Genomic DNA, 20,049 nt, shown 5'->3' with positions numbered 1-20,049 from the left:
TTGCAAATATTTATTACTATTATTTACTATTACTTATGAAAAAAGTAAAGGTGTTACTCCATTTAGAAGAAAAATATGAAGTAAAAGATACACATAATGGCTCATATTAAAATAGATCAATTATACGGCAAATATTTGTGAGGTTTTAAAATGTATGTGAAATATATTTAATTAATTAATTTATTTATTTATTTGAGCCTTTTTTAAATATTTCAAAATAAGCACATATATTGGAAGTATATTGAAATATCTGCGAAATATATGCAATGTATAATTTTTTTGTTTACATATCGCTGTTGTTGGAAGAAAGCCTCGTATCAGTTTTTGACATAATTTGAAAATGTCTGTTGTCCTTTAGATTGTGTTTAAATTTCATGAAGGACTGACCAAAAGAAACGGCCCAAAATGACTTGGAAAAACTTCTGGTTCCACTGACTTACATTAAAATTTAAAGTATGTTTTTTTTCTCCTCCTGTAAAGTTACAATTTTGGAGATAAGAGGTTTTCTTCCAACAACAGCGATATATATTTTATATTTACATATATGAAAATATATTACAACCGTGATACATTAAAAAAATATATATATATGGAAATATATTTCCTTTGCATATGGGACATTAGTGGTTGGTTAGTGGTTGATTTGTTATGGGTTATTCCAAATTCTGCTGGAAGTGATGAAACTTTTGTAATCTATATGAAGTCTGCAATATTTTGTCAACTTCTATGTTATACTGTCATATTTACTATGAACTTAGTCCACTGTAGAGGCTTAGTAAACCCACTTGGTCTTTAACTAACATCCAGTTAAATATCTATGAAAAATTAATGAAGTTTAATGTAAAAGATTCTACTATCCTTTAACTTCACCCTAACCATAATTAAACCTAAATCTAATCCTAACCCTAACACTAATAGTCTTACACCATATAGTTTGTTAACAGTTCAAGCATCTATAGTGGGCTATCAAAATAAAGTGTGGCCTATTTCATGTTAACTTCATCAGAGCTCAGTTGTAATATCTGATGATATATCAGATATTATATATCTGACAAAATATTATATATCTGCATAGACAACTACACAGAAGCTATTTAAATGAGCATGTTTAGACTTCTAAATGTACAGTATATTGTAGGCAGAGTTCACAAGTTCCACATTGTAATTGCAATAGGAAATCTTCACCAACAGCAGTGGAGTTTTAAAAATAACCCTCTTACAGAAGAGCCCTGTGGAGATAAAAATGCCGTTTGCCTTTTCTGACGGTGCAGAGCTGGTGCGCGCTCACAACCAATGAGCGAGTGCACACACAGGGACACACTGGGATTTCTGACATATCTCCCCAGCTCTGACCTTGAGCGAGACAATAAAAGGGGATCAGTCCCTGCGCCTTGGGCCAACCCATTGAGAGCTTTCAGAGGTTAGTGACCAAGTGCATGTGTGCTCCACTGTTTGTAACCATTTTCAGGAATTCCAGCTTGAGGAATTCCTTTAGGATATTACTCAGTTTTCCAAGAATTTCCAGAAGTTGTTATTTAAAGTTAAAAAAGTGTATGAGAATGAGCTTACTTTTTGATCTCACACAGGAGTGGAATAACGTCTGAATCCTTGCAGGTGTGTCCGGGGCCCAGAGAATTAACCATGTCCCGCTTTATGGAACTGAGGGAATTTGGAGAGGCAGCCCAGTTTCTCCGCAAAACCAACCTGGAGCAACTGGCTGCGCAGGCCCATGCTTTTGACGGTACTGTCTGCTGTTCACTCTCTGGCTACCAAACCTGAATTTGGATTTCTAAAGATCTTTAATGAAGAGAAAATGCCTTTAACTGCTGGACCAGTTCTGAATGAGCACTGTAGCTGGCTTGTTCATATGCCTGCTGGTTGAAAGACACTGAATTAGAAAGATGTTTATTGCATTAAAACTGTTTATCTTTTGTAATATATGGCTGTGGGTATTTAAGTATCAGCAACATTTATATACTTTTTCATACTCTTCTTTTATATTATTAATATAATGCTCAGTTGGTAGTGGAGCACATGTAAGAAGACATTACTATTGCTATTAATTAAGACCACTAAGAGTTGAAATCCTCCATCAGTGTTATTTGACTGCTGTCTTTTCTTGGTTACATCCGTGTGCAGGAAAGAAACGAGTCTGGATACCAGATGAGAAGGAAGCTTATATCGATGTAGAGGTTAAAGACTTAGATGGGGACAAAGCCACTGTGGAAACCAGAGATGGACGGGTTAGTAACATGTAACTTTCAATATATCAATAACAATAATAACATGGTCTAACAGAGCTCACATGTGAATAGTCAGTGCTATGTGGACACGTCAGAGCTGTTGGTACAAGAATATCATGAACTTGATTTTATAAATTTGAAGCTAAACGTGGATATTAACAATTGGAAAGTGATCAAATATGTATCAAGATTAGATTCAGCAGGAATTTAAAACTCTTGTTTTGCTATGCTCAGATTTTAACAGTCAAAGAGAACGACATCCAACCCATGAACCCACCGAAGTTTGACATGATAGAGGACATGGCCATGCTGACCCACCTCAACGAAGCCTCTGTGCTCTTCAACCTCAGCCGCCGATACAGCTTCTGGATGATCTATGTGAGTCTGACTCAGAGTGGTTCTTTACAGTGATAGGAGACAAAACATGACATGACATTTTACTGCTAAACATGTTTTAAAGACTAACAAGATATGTCGCATGCCAAACCTTCTGTGTTTTGTTGGTTTTCCAAGTGAAAATAAGACATAACACATCCTCTTAAGGATGTCAATGTATTTTTATTTTACATGAAAACACAAAATATAAACTGGGCCATAACGTTTGCACAGGCCACATTTATGTTTAATTTTTTTCCCTAATATGTTAAATTCACCAAATAAACAGTAAATATGTGATAGTGTATCACAAATCAACAAAACATAATTTGCATATGACTATTTCCTGTGGTCTTATTTTTTATTTTTTTTTCCTTTTTAAACCCATTAAACTGCAAGGGCCCATACGTCAGGCCACACTCTTAAAACTGGATATTAGTTTTGTAGTACTAGTTACTGATTAATTAATTAATGTCTTAAAACAAATGGCCCATATCATGAAAACATTCCTTTTTCTTGCTTTTTGTTTTTTAAAAATCTGTAAATGTTATTTAAGTTTCAAAATCTACTCACCATACAGTCCATGCAGTCCACGTTTGGAAACTAAGCAGAGGAAACAGCCATTTTTCTCATATCACGACAACAGTTTAGTGCCACCCATTCACACTGAAGCTGTAAGGAGTATTTCAGACTGGTCTACTGTTTGAGTGAGGCACATCACAGGGATTTTATATATCCATGTTAAAGGTACAGTAAGGAAAATAGCCTTTATTTAATGAATTTAATTACTTTAATAGTTCAATTCTCTGGTAAAAAGAAAGGTTGGGAAATGGTCATAAACAAGTGGACAACAAAATGTGGGCCCTCTGATAACAAAATAAAGCCGCCTGTAGTTGGAGGGGTTAAAAATCTTGATGTCCTCCCCCACAGACCTACTCAGGGCTGTTCTGTGTGACAGTAAACCCCTACAAATGGCTCCCTGTCTACACTGCTGAAGTGGTCGCTGCCTATAAGGGAAAACGGCGTTCGGACGCTCCTCCTCACATCTACTCCATAGCTGACAATGCTTACAATGACATGCTAAAAAGTACGCCAACGTCCACTCACTCACTCTTTTCATGAATTTTACAATAATCCAAATGTGTGGATGTATGGAAGCTTTCTGATTCTGATTCTTCTCTCATTTTCACCACAGATCGTGAAAACCAGTCCATGCTCATCACGTAAGTCAACTTTGTCTTACCAAGACATGCTCCACACTCTCTTAGCTTAATTTGCTACCTATTGAGGATTCCTCTGGTCACTTGGTCACTGTGTGAACGTTATCTAATCATGCAGAGATAATAAAACTGGATGTTGCTGGTTTTATTTGGTAGCTTTTCCCAGTGTCCCATCATGTACTCAGTTTTTTTAAACGTGCTCTTGGTGTTTGTACATATTTTCTGATCCATTTTGTCCACTCTTAGCGGAGAGTCCGGTGCTGGCAAAACTGTCAACACGAAACGAGTAATTCAGTATTTTGCCATTGTAGCTGCTATCGGAGAAGCAGGTGGCAAAAAAGGAGTAAGAGCAGAAAGATTCCCTTCTGTGTTTTTGCTTTTTTTTGTTTTTTTTGTTTTTTAATCACTCATTCTTCCCCTATTTTTTAATCTTATTTTTTTGCTCCATTTTATGTTGTTTTTCAATTTTTTAATCTCTCCTGAATGTTTACCAAATCCCCTCTGGTATTGCAGTACGCAGAAAAAAAGACATTTTTAACAACTAGAGTCTTTTGAATCCCAGATTTTCCTAAATGTTTTTGTCACCCCCTTTTTGTACCACTGTTTTATACCAGTCCTCGTTCTCATCTGTGAGCAGTCTTTAGTTTCAATAAGTGTACGTAGGTTTTTCTTCTCCTTTTTTTTGAGACCAAGTCCTGTTTTCATCCATTCCCTTCCATCATGACAAATAATATTTCATGTCCATCAGTTTCCATCAGTTTGTGCCGTCTCCCCTTAAAGATTCCTTCTTTTGCTTTTTTCCCTCCTTAGTTTTTTAAACCACTGACCTTTGCGTGCACACTCTGCTCACTGTCCACCTTAAAACACCCACAGGGTACACTAGAGGACCAGATCATAGAGGCCAACCCAGCAATGGAGGCGTTCGGCAATGCTAAGACTATAAGGAACGACAACTCGTCTCGCTTTGTGAGTGAACAGTGAATGATGTGTAATATGATCTGGGGTTTTTCTGCAGTTCTCCACTTCACTTGCCTTTTTCCATTTCTTTCTGCACAGGGCAAATTCATAAGAATCCATTTTGGCCCCACGGGAAAGCTGGCATCTGCTGACATTGACATCTGTAAGAAACCGAAACATTGTTTTTGTCACAATCACTGGAAACACTGTTCCTCTTCTAAATTGATTCATTATTCGTTTTTAGATCTTCTTGAAAAATCCAGAGTGATATTCCAGCAACCTGGAGAGAGGAGCTACCACATCTACTACCAGATCTTATCTCACAGGAAACCAGAGCTTCAAGGTATGGAACAGCGATCGCACCGACAACTGAGAATCTTTTCGTCTTTGTGAACAATGTACTGTTTCACTACATCTGACTTATTTCATTGGTCAAACACAGACATGCTGCTGGTGTCGTCGAATCCGTTTGACTACCACTTCTGCTCTCAGGGTGTGACCACAGTAGATAATTTGGACGATGGACAAGAGCTACTTGCAACCGATGTAAGTATAACTATAAAACCATCTTTCCTTTGAGTGTAAAATAAACAAAAATGATGCAAAAGTCAGGGACAACCCTTCATTTATATCACTCCCACTCAAAAAATCCTTTAAGGACAAGCTATTAAATTATTAATTAATTTTATTTTTTTTATTTATAATTGTTTATATCGTTAATTTTTTGCAGGATTTTTTTTACCTTTAGTATTATATACATTGTCTATATAGCAACAAGTAACAAACTTCGAAAACCTTGTTAGGTAATTAACAAGGTTAATTACTTGCTGGTTAATTCTCTTCTTGTTACTTCTTTTCTTGAGTGCCTTGTTCTCCCTTTGCTGCTGTAGCACACTGTGTATTTCCTCGTTGTGGGACTAAAAAAGGGCTATCTTATCTTATCTGAATCAAGAAAAAACAATACGTTATAGACAATTACACTGAATCCTCAGCAACTGAATATAATAAAGTTTTTTTCAGTATTCTGTCTAAACTTTGCAGAAATCTGCAGGGATATTTTTCCACACTTCCAAAGTTCAGTCTTAGAAGTTGGTTGCATTTTCTGCTTCTCATGATCCAAAGAATCCTAGTCACAAATTTACTAATCAGAAACCTCATAACCCTCACTCCACATCTCAGATGTCCAGATTCGTTGTTAATGTTGTGCAAAATTTTTGCTTTTTGTCTATTTCTTTTTCTCAGTAAGTGCTTCTTGACAGTTACACATCCTTTCAGACTCATAGCGCTGAGTCGTCTTCTCACAGTGGAAGGATGGACAGAAACACCCGTGGATGTTTTCAGAAAGTGGAGCTTGATTTTTTTCCTCTCTCTCAAAGACGAAAGATTTTAGTGCTGTTTATCTGATGGAGACAGTGATGGTGGTCTACCAGGTTCTGCTTGGTAGCTAGGAGGCCCATTTTCTCTATATCTGTTCATCATTTTTTTAAACACTTTTTTTCTTTGACTGTTCTCTTCCTTTTCCAAGTCTTGTATATTGTCCCCTCAGAACTAGCTCCTGAAAAATGAATAACTTGCTTACATAGAGTACATAATGGCCATTCTGAGTAGAAATTAAATAAATGGTGATCTCTGACTTTTGCACAGCAATGTACACAACAGTACTTACGGCTTAAGCACTTCTTTTATCCTCTCTATGTCAAATCTTTCATTTCAGCATGCCATGGACACTCTTGGCTTCACTCCTGAAGAGAAATATGGCTGTTATAAGATTGTGGGCGCCATTATGCACTTTGGTAACATGAAATTCAAAGTAAAGCAGAGAGAAGAACAGGCAGAAGCTGATGGCACTGAAAGTACGACCAACTATCTTACAAAAACACATAATTAATCAATTAAGTCCACCTCACAGCTATGAATCATGCCATTCTTAAACTGTGGTGTGTGTTGCTTAGGTGCAGACAAAGCCGCATATCTGATGGGAATCAACTCAGCTGAGCTTATAAAAGGCTTGCTTCACCCCAGGGTGAAGGTGGGCAATGAGTACATTGTGAGAGGACAGACTGTAGAACAGGTGGGTTTGAAGCTTTTGACCACAAGAATCATGAGAACAGGAGTACAGGTGTCTTAAAACATTATTAGAACTTGGACTGAATATCTGTTTCTGTGGATTCACAGGTGACCTACGCTGTTGGAGCGCTCGCCAAAGCTACATATGACCGCATGTTTAAATGGCTCGTCAGCAGGATCAACAGGACACTTTACACGGCCATCCCTCGCCAGTTCTTCATTGGAGTTCTGGACATAGCTGGCTTTGAGATCTTTGAGGTGACTGCATTAGTTTAACAATACTGTTTAGGAAGTTCTAAGAAGGCCGGTCAATAAAGGAACACATTCTTTTGTACATTCCTACACATTGTTCTCATCCTGTTAACCTTCTCTTTCTCTCCTCCACAGTTTAACAATTTTGAGCAGCTGTGCATCAACTTCACGAATGAAAAACTGCAGCAGTTTTTCAATCATCACATGTTCATCCTAGAACAGGAGGAATATAAGACAGAGGGCATTGAGTGGACGTTCATTGACTTCGGCTTAGACCTACAGGCCTGCATCGACCTCATTGAGAAGGTGGGCTTAACACATATACATTGGTTTGAGTGAGAGTGTGCTTGAATCTAAGCACTTATTAAAAGTGTTTGATCTAAATATGAGATTGTCTTCTATTCTGGTGGCAGCCACTGGGTATAATGTCTATAATGGAGGAGGAGTGCATGTTTCCCAAAGCCACAGACAGCAGCTTCAAAGCTAAACTCTATGATAATCACCTCGGCAAGTCCCCCAACTTCCTGAAGCCAAAACCGGACAAGAAACGCAAGTACGAGACCCACTTTGAGCTGGTTCACTACGCTGGTGTGGTGAGTGTGCTTTGCCTTTCGTAACTACTCCATATACATATATGGCCCCCAAAAGTATTTGGACACTTTTATCAATGTAAGCGTTGGTGAACTTTAATTTCACTTTTTTTTTAAATTCACAAATAACTTTAAAGTTCTTTAGCTTATTTCATTTTTTTAAACAAAATCATATTTGTTTTTTTGAGAAAAACACATTTAGCCCAACATTAAACTGATGGTAGACTCTTTGTGTAGAGAAGGCCTGAAGGAGAATTCCAACCAGGATTCTGTAAAGAGGTCTGGGGCTGTTTTTCCTACAGTGGTATCAGTGTGCTTGTGTTCACAGACAGGATCCTGAACTCAGAGTTCATTTTGGATGCAAACCTGCAGACGTCTGCAAACAAACTGCTCAAACGATAACGATCTGAAACACACCAGCCAAAATACAGTCTTAGAACAGTCCAAAAATAGTTGAAAATAAATTCTGCTTTGTTTGATTTCGTTTACTTACATTTAAGTATAGCATAAATGTCCAAATACTTTTTGGGGCCCCTGTATGGTCTTGAATAAGTATAAGAATTAGTAGTTTTAAGTATCCCCCCCTACAACTGTGTTCACAGGTGCCTTACAACATCAGTGGATGGCTGGACAAGAACAAAGACCCTCTGAATGAAACTGTTGTGGGCATCTTCCAGAAATCATCCAACAAGTTGATGTCTAGCCTCTTTGAGCACTTTGTCAGCTTAGATGCAGGTACATACATCACATGTCCAAATCTAATTTAGCTGTTTAAAATACTGTGCATGAACAGTCTAATTCACTACAAACGTATTTGCATTTACTGAAAAAATGAACATGTATGTAAGCACTGATGACAGGAAGTTTAGTGAATTTTTAAGGACCTACATTTCTTGGTACTCTGACAGGAGCAGAGCCCAAACCTGGCGGCAAGGAGAAGAGGAAGAAAGGAGCATCATTCCAAACAGTGTCACAGCTTCATAAGGTGGGTTATAAAGCAGGGATTGAAGGAATGAGGGAGCACTGATAAATGTGATCAATCATGAGTGACGATGCAAAAGAAAGGAATCAAATTGATGGTATAGCGGAGCAAATATCAAAAGCGTGTATTGCTTAAGCAAGTTCATATCCAAAGAAAGATGTGACCTTTGATTATGGACCCATAACCTCCACACTGACGTTGGAGAGCGAGGCAGTTAAGACTTGCAGTGATGTTTAGGTAACTTCACCCATGAACATCACTTTAAGTCTGTGCTGGCTCCACTCTCACCTGCAGCGCCAAAGATGAGAATGGTAAGAATCCACCTCTTTGGATCAGAAGACCTGCAACTGAAGTCTTTTTAATGTCTTGCAGTGTTCACCAAACTTTTAAACATGAAGACAACTTTCTCTTTCTTTACAGGAGAATCTCAACAAACTGATGACCAACCTGAGGAGCACTCAGCCTCACTTTGTGCGCTGCATCATCCCTAATGAGTCCAAGACTCCAGGTATGCAGAGGAGTGAAATATAAGTACTGACATCTCAAATCAGACCTCGAGGCCTAGTCGCCTTTGGGCAAAACTGGCCTGTTTTCTGGTGTAATGCCGAACGGTTTTAAGCATAGACACCAACGGTTAAAACAGCAGTTCCGCTTGGACACAGATTAGTACAGAACTCTTACCCACTTAGCACGGTTTCTTCAGCACAGTTACCTAACCGCACTCAGGGCCACAAGAACCTTTGGCTTAATGTTGTAGCTATTCTATGCTTCTACATTTGTCATTTTTGTGCCACCGCAGTCAAATCAAAAGTTAAGTTTGCCCACTGAGTCACCAAATAAATGAATGTAGTGCATGATTTTCAATCCGTCATTCAATGCATGTCAACCAATCAATCTAACAATAACTGCTAAATGTTAAAAAGTGCTGCTAACCAAGAGAGAAGCTGGTTAGCATTAGCTTAGCTAGATTGCTAACAGCTCTACTCACCACAGGTTTGACTCTGGCTAATGACCCCCTGCACATCCCATCTAAGAGTCCCCTCTCTTTTTAGATGTCTCATATGGTGCCTCTTGGTCTTTTACCTGTTACTGGTAGGTATGATGGAGCCGTTCCTGGTCTTGCACCAACTGCGTTGTAATGGAGTACTGGAGGGGATCCGCATCTGTAGGAAGGGATTCCCCAATCGTATCCTATATGCAGAGTTTAAACAGCGGTGAGGTTAAGCTCTTTTCACTGTGTATACTTTTGCATTCCATCAGCAGATGAATCCTAAGATTCAGACCATTTTAGGCCCCAGTGGTTTAAAAATCCTTTACCTGTGTAAACGAAGCATGTATTTTAGTCGCTTAAAGAGATCTGGTCTTTCTTTAGCAGGGCTCTTTGAATTAAGGTTTGGTTGTGATTATTTCTCCAGGTACCGCATTTTGAACCCTTCTGCCATTCCAGAGGACACGTACGTGGACAGCAGGAAGGCTGCAGAGAAGTTGCTAGGCTCGCTGGACATAGACCACAGTCAATACAAATTTGGCCACTCCAAGGTGAGGAAGAACTTCTCTATCTCTCTACTCTGTCAGTCTGTGATTACTCTGGTGTCCTGACCCTGACTGCATTCCAAACTGTGAAATCCACAGGTTTTTTTTAAGGCTGGTCTGCTGGGTCATCTGGAAGACATGAGGGATGAGCGACTGGCGAAGATCATCACCATGTTGCAGGCTTTCTGCAGGGGCAAACTCATGAGGATGGTGCGGAGGAAGCTGATGCAAGAGAAGTACGCCCCATGCACAGGGAGTTTACTGTTACACATGGGCCAGATTTTTACAATTTATATGACAAATCTTAATTTAGAAGCCAAACTGTTTCATACACTCCAGAAGTTGAAGTTGGTGGGCAGACAGTAACTACCAGATCCTGGAATGCAAAGAGTCATAAACCTTCAGTTCCATACCAACAATCCACTCGTACACACCCCTTAATGAGGAATTACACAGATTTTTTTGCCAATGAATATATAATTTAATTGTTGAGATGTAAACAAAGTCATTCAGAGTGGTTTAATGTGAAATGGTTTGTTGTACAGTGTGCGGTGGTGGTGATAGGAACCAGGGGCTGTGATGTCTACAACTCAAATCTAGCCATTTTATTCACCATCCAAAACCACTAGTGAACCTACACGTCTTCTAGAGCTTATATGCAATATTGATAATGGTGAAATAGTGGTAAATCTTAAGTTTTCTTGAAGGGCTGTTTAGCCTTACAGTGCCCTTTATGTGCTTCTCTGCCATTACTGTATTTTCATAAAAGAGGTTTTAGGCCATAACAACATATTTCACATTGAAAATTTTGTTATTTTGTTAACATTTTATCATTGAATCATATAGAATATTTGGAAAAATTAGTGGAATTCCCCTTCAAGCAGCCTTTCACCATTAATTCCATCAGTTTCTAGAGAAGAATCTTTCAACATGTTTGCTGTTCAGCTCCTAAGCTATTCCTAACCACAGTGCTAAAGTGTTGAATGCGAGGGTGTGGGACTGTGAGTTCATAGATCTATGTGAGGAATGCATGGAGTAGGTCTGGCCTGTGGTGTGGCGTGTGGCGGGCGTGTGTCCACACACAAACAGACAGGATTGTGTGTGTGGTCCCTGTGGAAAAAGCCTGTTAAACCCTTTCCACTCCAAATGGCACTGACAAAAGCAGGTGTGGAGGTGGGTCATGTGTCCCTCGCTGAGTCCCCATGCCAGTTGTCCAGTATCCCCCCCGCCCGCCTCCCCTATTATAAATAACCTCCATCTACGCACCTGCTCCCTCTCTTGCTCCTTTGTTAGGAACGGTTGTAGTCAAGAGCAGACACATCGCTGAAATGCCAGCCCAGGTGACTGAGGATTAACTCCTCTTGTTTCACCAGTGAGTTGGGTTGCAGATAATCAATGACCTCTGTCCAACCTCTGACTGTCCCTCAGTGTGCTGCCATGCCAGCAATGCGGAATTGATTTACTTTCCAGGCATGTTCAGTGTCACCACAGGCCTACTGATATAGAACACAAGACACAATGGTGTGTGGCGCTCTGGCCCTATTTGGTGCTGGCCTCGCTGAGCTAATTTAGAACAATGGGGCGGTGAGTTTGGGTTACACCAACAAGGCTGTTCCACTCATACCCAAACCAGAGTTAAAAACCTTTGTGCCATTTTATTCTGTGTGTTGATAAAAATCTAAGTTTGTTCAACCTAAGGAATCCCAAAAACAGCAGTGGTCATTAGTGTTGGTCATCTGTTGAGTGTCATTTACAATATTGCTGCTGTCGGAACAAAACCTTGTATCTCCAAAATGATAACTTCACTTTTAATGTAAGTCAATGTAACCTGATTTTTTCCCAAGTAATTCTGGACTGTTTCTTTTGGTCTCTTTATCATAAACTTCACCCATAATGTAAAGGACAACAGGCCTTTTTTAAAATTATGTCAAAATCTAAACAACGACAAAAATGAAGATACGAGGTTTTGTTCCAACAACAGCGATATATGACATAACCCTACTTTTTCCAGTTTTAACAAAACATCTAGTTGTTCTTAATGCTGTGCACATAAATAATGGCAAATAGACTAATAGAAAAGGTCCAACATTACTTTGTAACAATAAAATCTTTTACATGACCATACACTGAATTTAAGATTTTTTTTCCTTCTCCTATAAGTTATCAAATCCCGTTGGCCAAAGAATTGCTTTTGTTTGAGATTGGATGTTTCATTACAACAGTATGTTAAAGGGGATTGTCCAGCCTACATTACTTTTTAACAACTTTTTAATAAGTTATTCCTCAAAGTTTCATCCCTGTAGTGCAGCTTAGCAACTAAACTGATGGACCCAGCCCCATGCTTACACAGCAACTTCAAAAAAAAAAAACAAACAAAAAAAATATTCTCTTCTTCTTTTGCAGGGAGGCTATAATGGTGATTCAGTGGAATATCCGGGCGTTTTATGCAGTCAAAAACTGGCCGTGGATGCGTCTCTTCTTCAAGATCAAACCTCTCTTGAAGAGTGCAGCCACCGAAAAGGAGCTGGCCGCTCTCAAGGAAGAATTCCAGAAGCTAAAGGAGGCATTTGAGAGATCAGAGGCCAAGAGAAAGGAGCTGGAAGAACGACAGGTTTCCCTGGTGCAAGAGAAAAATGACCTTTCTCTGCAGCTTCAAGCTGTAAGTGGCTAAAATCCTAAAACTCAAAGCACTGTAAGATGTAGCTTTAAATGGTACAAACTAAATATAAGCAATGTTTGGAAGAAGCATCAACAGACATTTCGATGACGTACCTACATGGCAACATGTGATCTGAATTAAATCATTGCTAAATCACACAAATGAAGGAGAAACTCATCCTCACAGATTGTTCACATTTGACCTGCAGGAACAAGACAACCTGGCGGACGCAGAAGACAGATGCAACCTGCTGATTAAGGCTAAGATTCAGATGGAAGCGAAAGTGAAGGAGCTTATGGAAAGACTGGAAGATGAAGAGGAGATGAGTTCTAGCTTGCTTACCAAAAAACGCAAGCTAGAGGATGAGTGTGCAGAGCTGAAAAAGGATCTTGATGACCTGGAGATGACCTTGGCCAAGGTGGAGAAAGAGAAACATGCCACAGAGAACAAGGTGAGAGGAGCAAAGCTGAGAGAAGTGCTAAAGGACTCACTTATCTCCAGCTAGACAGTTCTAATTGTTTTTTCTGTTTGGGGTCCAGGTGAAGAATTTGGCAGAGGAGATGGCAGCTCTGGATGAGACCATCCTCAAGCTGACTAAAGAGAAGAAAGCCCTGCAGGATGCCCATCAGCAAGCTCTGGAGGACTTGCAAGCAGAGGAGGACAAGGTTAACATGTTGACCAAGGCTAAAATCAAGCTGGAGCAGCAGGTTGACGATGTAAGTGTGGAGTAAACCCAACAAACCAGCACTGGCATAAGCCGGCTTATTAGGGTATTAGGCAGTGACCATGTGCCACATAGTATATGCACTGCATCTGTACTGTGTAGCTTCACTCTCAGAAGAGCAACAAGAGTAGTTTTTTGGAAACCTGTATGAGCCAGTGAACTCTCATCCACAGCTTGAGGGCTCTTTGGAGCAAGAGAAGAAGGTGCGTATGGACCTTGAGCGAGTCAAGCGTAAGCTGGAAGGAGACTTAAAGATTTCTATGGAGTCAGCCATGGACCTGGAGAATGACAAACAGCAGCTAGAAGACAGGCTGAAGAAGTGAGAAATCAAATGTGCAATATGGCCTTTCTGCCTTCAGGAGGCACCTAAAAATGGCAGCTAGAATTCTGCATGCATGTTTGTAAAGCTCATAAATGTGCTCCTTCCTCCTGTTTAGGAAAGACGTTGAAATGAGTCACATTAACTCCAAAATTGAAGATGAACAAGCCATGGTGCTTCAACTGCAGAAGAAAACAAAGGAATTGCAGGTGAACTGACTAAGCCAGTAACCTAAAATTGCATCCAACTGCATTCCAAATACCACAATAAGTGAACAGCATGACTGATGAGATGATCTGCTTATAGACTCGTATCGAGGAGCTGGAGGAAGAGCTGGAGGCAGAGCGGGCAGCTCGAGCGAAGGCAGAGAAACAGCGCTCAGATGTAACCCGGGAGCTGGAGGAGCTGAGTGAGCGGCTAGAGGAGGCAGGGGGAGCCACTGCAGCTCAGATCGAGATGAACAAGAAGCGGGAGGCAGATTTCCTGAAGCTGCGGCGAGACCTGGAAGAAGCCTCTTTACACCACGAGGCCACGACAGCTTTGCTGAGGAAGAAGCACGCAGACAGTGTGGCTGAGCTGAGTGAGCAGTTAGACAACCTGCAGAGGGTCAAACAGAAACTGGAGAAGGAGAAGGCTGAGGCCAGAATGGAGGTTGAGGATCTGGCTTCTAATCTGGAACACCTCTCAAGGGCCAAGGTGAGACATTACACCTCTCCTGTTCAGCAGATGATGACTGAAAAGTGCTACAGGCACATAGCAATCTTCTTGAAGACTGATATGAGCTGCAGACTCTGCAATTTAAGGGTACCTTTTTAACAAATCCATGATATTTACTTGACTATAAAACTTTCTGCCTCAGGCTGCAACAGAGAAGATGTGCAGGATGTTTGAGGACCAGCTGAACGAGTCCAAGACCAAAGTGGAGGAACTTCAGAGGCAGTTGATGGATGTCACCTCTCAGAAAGCCCGTGCCCAGACAGAGAGTGGTAGGTGAAGATGTGAAGAACTTCTCTTGCTATGGTTTTGAACACAGTCTTTTGACGTCATATGCCTTTGTCCATCCGCAGCGGAGATTAGTCGCAGATTGGAGGAGCGGGAGGTCCTAGTTATGCAGCTTCAGCGCACCAAACTCTCTCTCACACAGGCTGGAGAGGACCTGAAGAAACAGCAGGAGGAGGAGTGCAGGGTGAGAAGATCAGATGCAAGATTGAAAATGTTGCTCTGTTAATTCACAGAATTAAAAGTAAACATAAACGTTGCTTGTCTTGCTGCATTAGGCAAAGAATGCTTTGGCTCATGCAGTGCAGTCATCTCGACATGACTGTGACCTGCTGAGGGAGCAATTTGAAGAAGAGCAGGAAGCCAAATCCGAGCTGCAGCGGGCCTTATCCAAAGCTAATGCCGAGATTGCTCAATGGAGGACGAAATATGAGACTGATGCTATTCAAAGGACAGAGGAACTGGAGGAAGCCAAGTAAGCATTCTTTGAAAAGCTGTAAGCTATCAAGGATGCAGAGTTTAGAGGAAAATGATTAGGCTATGAATTCATGATGACAAAGTGTTTCTATAATATTCCATATTATATACTGACGAAAGGGTAACTGAGCATTCCTTACAATTTTCCAAGGCTACAGTGCAGATCTACCAAAGTCCTTTTTCATGCTCCACTCAGGAAGAAGCTGGTGACTCGGCTGCAGAGTTCAGAGGAGGTGATAGAAGCCTCAAATGCTAAATGCGCCTCACTAGAGAAGACCAAACACCGCCTGCAGACTGAGATTGAGGACTTAATGGTGGACCTGGAACGCTCCAATGCTGTTGCCGCTGTATTAGACAAGAAACAGCGCAGTTTTGATAAGGTCTGAACGTTTCTATGTCTAAGGTTGATTCAAAAGCTTTGCAGTTCAGTTCAGCTTACATATGCTCATACTGCTCTCTTGACACATCTTTAAGATCCAAAAAAATTTGGAGCCTTATTCGTGGTCATTTGTTTTCAACGTCCAGGTGTTGTCCGAGTGGAGGCAGAAGTTTGAGGAGTCACAGGCAGAGTTGGAGAGCTCTCAGAGGGAGTCCCGCAGTCTGAGCACTGAGCTCTTCAAGCTCAAGAACTCCTATGAGGAGGCACTTGAGCACCTGGAGACTGTTACTCGGGAGAACAAGAACCTTCAAGGTATGACAAGGTTCTTAATCAGTGCATTCGCTTAATGAAGCTGTTCAAAGTGAGGACCTCCATAAGCAAGCGACCTTGTGCTTTTGCAGAGGAAATCACTGACCTGACTGAGCAGATCAGTCAAGGAGGCAAAACCATCCATGAACTGGAGCAGATAAAAAAGGTCTTGGACCAAGAGAAGTGCAACATCCAAGCAGCTCTGGAGGAAGCTGAGGTAGATCACATGCAGATTCTACCATCACTCAATAGATTCCACTGTCTCTTAATGATGCCATGAGCTGTTGACAGTTGTCCTCTTTCCCTGTTAATGGCCACAGGGTACCCTGGAGCATGAGGAGAGTAAGACCTTGCGAACCCAGATGGAGCTCAGCCAGGTCAAAACTGAGATAGACAGAAAGCTAGCAGAACGGGACGAGGAGATTGACAACCTCCGGTAAGGAAGACTCTGGCATATAAACTGGAGGCAATGTTGAACTGAAATTATGAATGATCCAAGATACTTTTCCTTGAACTAATCCAGGCGGAATCACCAGCGGGTCCTGGAATCCATGCAGGCCTCTTTGGATGCAGAGGCCAGAGCAAGAAATGAAGCTGTTAGATTAAAGAAGAAGATGGAGGGAGACCTCAATGAGATGGAGATCCAGCTCAGCTATGCTAACAAGCAGGCCGCTGAGTCCCAGAAACTAGTTCGCCATCTGCAGGTTCAAATAAAGGTGAGAGAAAAATTATTTGCAGTAAATTGGAAACTTGAACATGTCTACAAAAAAATGCGTTATATCATATTATCTAAAATAAACAGTTCCAGATGTGCCCAACACATCTCTGAAGAGCCCGTAAGGTCAGTGATGTGATCCTAGTTGTATGTGGCACTTAGGACATGCAGCTGGAATTCGATGAGTCTATGCATCAGTGTGAGAACCTGAAGGAGCAGGTGGCAGTGACGGACCGCAGAAACACCCTTCTCGCTGCTGAGGTGCAGGAACTCCGCACAGCCATCGAACAAACGGACCGAATGCGGAAGGTTGCTGAACATGAGCTGCTTGAGTCTTCTGAGAGAGTGAACCTCTTACATGCACAGGTGAGAAACTTGCAGATACTGTTCATTGAGCACATTTAAGCACATGCAAGCAATAAAGCAAATAATGGTTTGTGTATTCTCTGCATTTTGATTTCTAATGGGCTTTGCTGGCTTTTGTAGAACACTGGTTTACTGAACCAGAAAAAGAAGCTAGAAGGGGATCTCTCCACGCTGGCCGGCGAAGTGGATGAGACTCTGCAAGAGTGCCAAAATGCTGAGGAGAAGGCCAAGAAGGCAATCACTGATGTGGGTTCCCACAAGAACATCATCGATTTTCACCAATCCAGCTAAGCCTGGCATAAGTCATATCACAATATTTATACGAATACTGATTCGATTGTTGAATGGGGGTAACCGTAGTCTCTTTCTGCAGCCCATTCCACCAGCAAAATGGAAATCGACTCATATTTTGAATTAATATATGATGAAATTAAATATTTTTCCATGCAACTCCATTATGAGATTAACTAGTACACTGTTGGCTCTCCGTGTGTGAAATGTTGTGACCCTATGTTAAGCTGCTAGTGAGCAATGAGGGCTGAAAGTTAAAGCAACCTATCCGTCCCACAGGCAGCCATGATGGCAGAGGAGCTGAAGAAAGAGCAGGATACCAGCTCCCATCTAGAAAGGATGAAGAACAACATGGAGCAGACCATCAAAGACCTGCAGATGCGTTTGGATGAGGCAGAGCAGATCGCCCTCAAGGGAGGCAAGAAACAGATCCAGAAACTAGAAACACGGGTGAGCACACACAATGTTTTAGAGACTGTATTAAATATCATTTAAACTTTCTGAGCAAATTCCCATCATCTGTGAAACATGCCAAATCTCAGGTGAGGGAGCTTGAGGGAGAGCTGGACTGTGAGCAGAGGAAGAGTGGGGAATTCCAAAAAGGAATACGCAAATATGAGAGGCGGATCAAAGAGCTTACATATCAGGTATTGCACACAATTATCCATAGAGGACTGTGATTTAGTCCTATGTCAAGCCTTACTGAGAGGGCTGTGTTCTCTCTGCAGACAGAAGAGGACAGGAAGACATTGTTGAGGATGCAGGACCTGATAGATAAGCTCCAGGCCAAAGTGAAGAGCTACAAGAGGCAAGCTGAGGATGCAGTACGTATCTTTGTCTCATCACAAAGCATTAAACTATTACAAAACAACAATGCTTTCAGGACATCACAAGTTCTAGGAAAGCATTCATTACAAGCAAAGGTCTGTGTTGGGTCGGCAACATGCAGCTCTGGAGTCTTTTACTGTCCTGTTGTGGCTCCACAGCACAACTGGATTTTTTTAGGAAAAATAATCTTCCTTTGCGGTACAATAAAGCTCTGCTGATCGTTTTAACAATAAATGGTCTTAAACACTGGAGTTAATGTAGCTTATAACTGCTAATTCACCCTTTAACCCTGAAGATTGGTGTGCAGACTGCTGGTCATCATAGCAACGCAGACAAAAATCTTGCCTAGCTAGTAGCTAACGAAAAGGCAAAGAGAGAGATTTAAGATGAAAATTGGTAATTCAGAGACAAAATTACTTATTTACATTTATAATCACTCCAGCTGGTTTCCTGATACATTTAATCTGCAACAAGAAACTGTTAAACACTAAAAAGTTGCGAAGCTGAAGCTTCTTGTTTTCCAGCTTGTTGTTCCAATTTTTCCGTTCCACCTTAAATGGTGCAGCAGTTACATTCTGGCATCTTAGGTACCATTTAAGGTGGAACAGGAAAATTCAAACAAGAAGCTGGTGAATGAGAAGCGACTTCAACCTCGTTAAAAAGATTAATGTTGAGACATTTTACAAGAAACTGTTCTACTTTTTTGGAAAAGTTTCCTGCTGGAGATGTGAGAAAAACGGATATAGCTGAGCTAAAGCTTAAAGCAGAGCAAAGTAAGTCTGTGTTTTCTTGATGTTTTTAAAATTTTGTGGCTTCAGAGGTGGTTTGATTTATGATGAAAGGACAAAATGGCTCTTCTTAACAGTGAGGTGGCCGACCCTTGGTTTATGCCAAGGCACAGTGAAGCAGTCTTGTTGGCTCATGGTTAGTCAGCACCATACCAAGACACTGTTGGTTTTTCCTGTTTGTAGAGCTCATATTATTACAGCCAAGTTGCTCTTCTTGTGCTATGCACCCCTATTGCCATTGTTCTCTGAAAAGGCCCACCAGGCTGCTGAGACTGACTGTGTTGTGTGTATCGCTGTGTGGCAGGAGGAACAGGCCAACTCCAACATGACTCGCTTCAGAAAGATCCAGCACGATCTGGACGATGCAGAGGAGAGGGCAGACATGGCCGAGTCTCAGATCAACAAACTGCGCGTGCGCACTAGAGAGATGCATACTACTGTCAAGGTAGTGCAGATACAAACACAAACAAAAAATGAAGATTCTAGAGCATGCACAGCAATACCATTTACAACATGAAATTACAACTACATAAAACGTAATGACCAAAATTTCTTGAGAATGACGTCAGAAAAAGTGATAAAAAAATAAACATCCATAACAAAAACTATGTTTGTGTTTACAGATCACAGAGTGACGAACGAACCGCAAATTCTGCTCAACTTACAGCAGAGGACTTCACAGAGTGATGTAGCACGTGTGAATCTATTTCTGATGAAGTTTTTGGTTTACACAATGCAAAGGACTAAAAAGCTTAATGTGATGCTTACTGGTGATCATCGAAGACAAAAACTGATCATTTTATTAATAATGTAGAGTAGAGCATGCATATATTGACATGGTGGGTTTTAAAAGGAGTCGAGATACTAAGCTTAAGAGTGATTGTGAAAATTTGAAATGCAAAGATAAATACAGGGCACTGTTCATGGCATTCAGTGTGTGTGTACAATAAAAACAGGAATGTGTGGCTATTGATTT

At 40.9% G+C, this 20,049-nt stretch overlaps 1 protein-coding gene across 2 annotated transcripts; it reads left to right on the top strand.

Moving 5' to 3' along the window:
• The first annotated feature begins 1,322 nt into the window (after positions 1-1,322).
• Positions 1,323-20,046, top strand: myh7bb (myosin, heavy chain 7B, cardiac muscle, beta b). 2 transcript variants are annotated; one of them, XM_036591817.1, is made up of 43 exons: positions 1,323-1,420; positions 1,615-1,741; positions 2,140-2,243; positions 2,478-2,621; positions 3,549-3,705; positions 3,814-3,841; positions 4,085-4,181; positions 4,712-4,804; positions 4,895-4,958; positions 5,040-5,138; positions 5,238-5,341; positions 6,510-6,648; positions 6,748-6,866; positions 6,971-7,120; positions 7,250-7,420; positions 7,528-7,707; positions 8,307-8,439; positions 8,613-8,689; positions 9,107-9,194; positions 9,783-9,900; positions 10,102-10,225; positions 10,319-10,455; positions 12,623-12,878; positions 13,087-13,329; positions 13,418-13,594; positions 13,776-13,921; positions 14,040-14,130; positions 14,228-14,617; positions 14,781-14,907; positions 14,989-15,107; positions 15,199-15,395; positions 15,594-15,777; positions 15,923-16,088; positions 16,178-16,302; positions 16,406-16,521; positions 16,609-16,801; positions 16,963-17,166; positions 17,287-17,412; positions 17,737-17,907; positions 18,000-18,104; positions 18,186-18,281; positions 19,378-19,518; positions 19,697-20,046. In XM_036591817.1, the coding sequence occupies exons 2-43, from the start codon at positions 1,642-1,644 to the stop codon at positions 19,706-19,708; spliced, it is 5,811 nt and encodes a 1,936-aa protein (XP_036447710.1). In that variant the 5' UTR covers positions 1,323-1,420; positions 1,615-1,641; the 3' UTR covers positions 19,709-20,046. The 2 variants fall into 2 exon arrangements, with proteins under 2 accessions (XP_036447710.1, XP_036447711.1); XM_036591818.1 differs by lacking the exons at positions 1,323-1,420; positions 1,615-1,741; positions 2,140-2,243; positions 2,478-2,621; positions 4,085-4,181 and having other exon boundaries at positions 3,621-3,705.
• Positions 20,047-20,049: the final 3 nt, after the last annotated feature.

This window comes from Colossoma macropomum, unplaced genomic scaffold (genome assembly GCF_904425465.1).
Source record: "Colossoma macropomum unplaced genomic scaffold, Colossoma_macropomum, whole genome shotgun sequence".
NCBI lineage: Eukaryota > Metazoa > Chordata > Actinopteri > Characiformes > Serrasalmidae > Colossoma > Colossoma macropomum.
This window is presented reverse-complemented; position numbering and strand designations above follow the sequence as displayed.

What these genes read in the sequence shown, in the direction of transcription:
- myh7bb (XM_036591817.1), top strand. Translation starts at nt 1,642, where the DNA reads ATGTCCCGCTTTATGGAACTGAGGGAATTTGGAGAGGCAGCCCAGTTT. An exon ending in AACCAGTCCATGCTCATCAC is followed by an intron (nt 3,842 to 4,084) that starts GTAAGTCAACTT and finishes GTCCACTCTTAG; the next exon opens with CGGAGAGTCCGGTGCTGGCA. An exon ending in ATCTGCTGACATTGACATCT is followed by an intron (nt 4,959 to 5,039) that starts GTAAGAAACCGA and finishes ATTCGTTTTTAG; the next exon opens with ATCTTCTTGAAAAATCCAGA.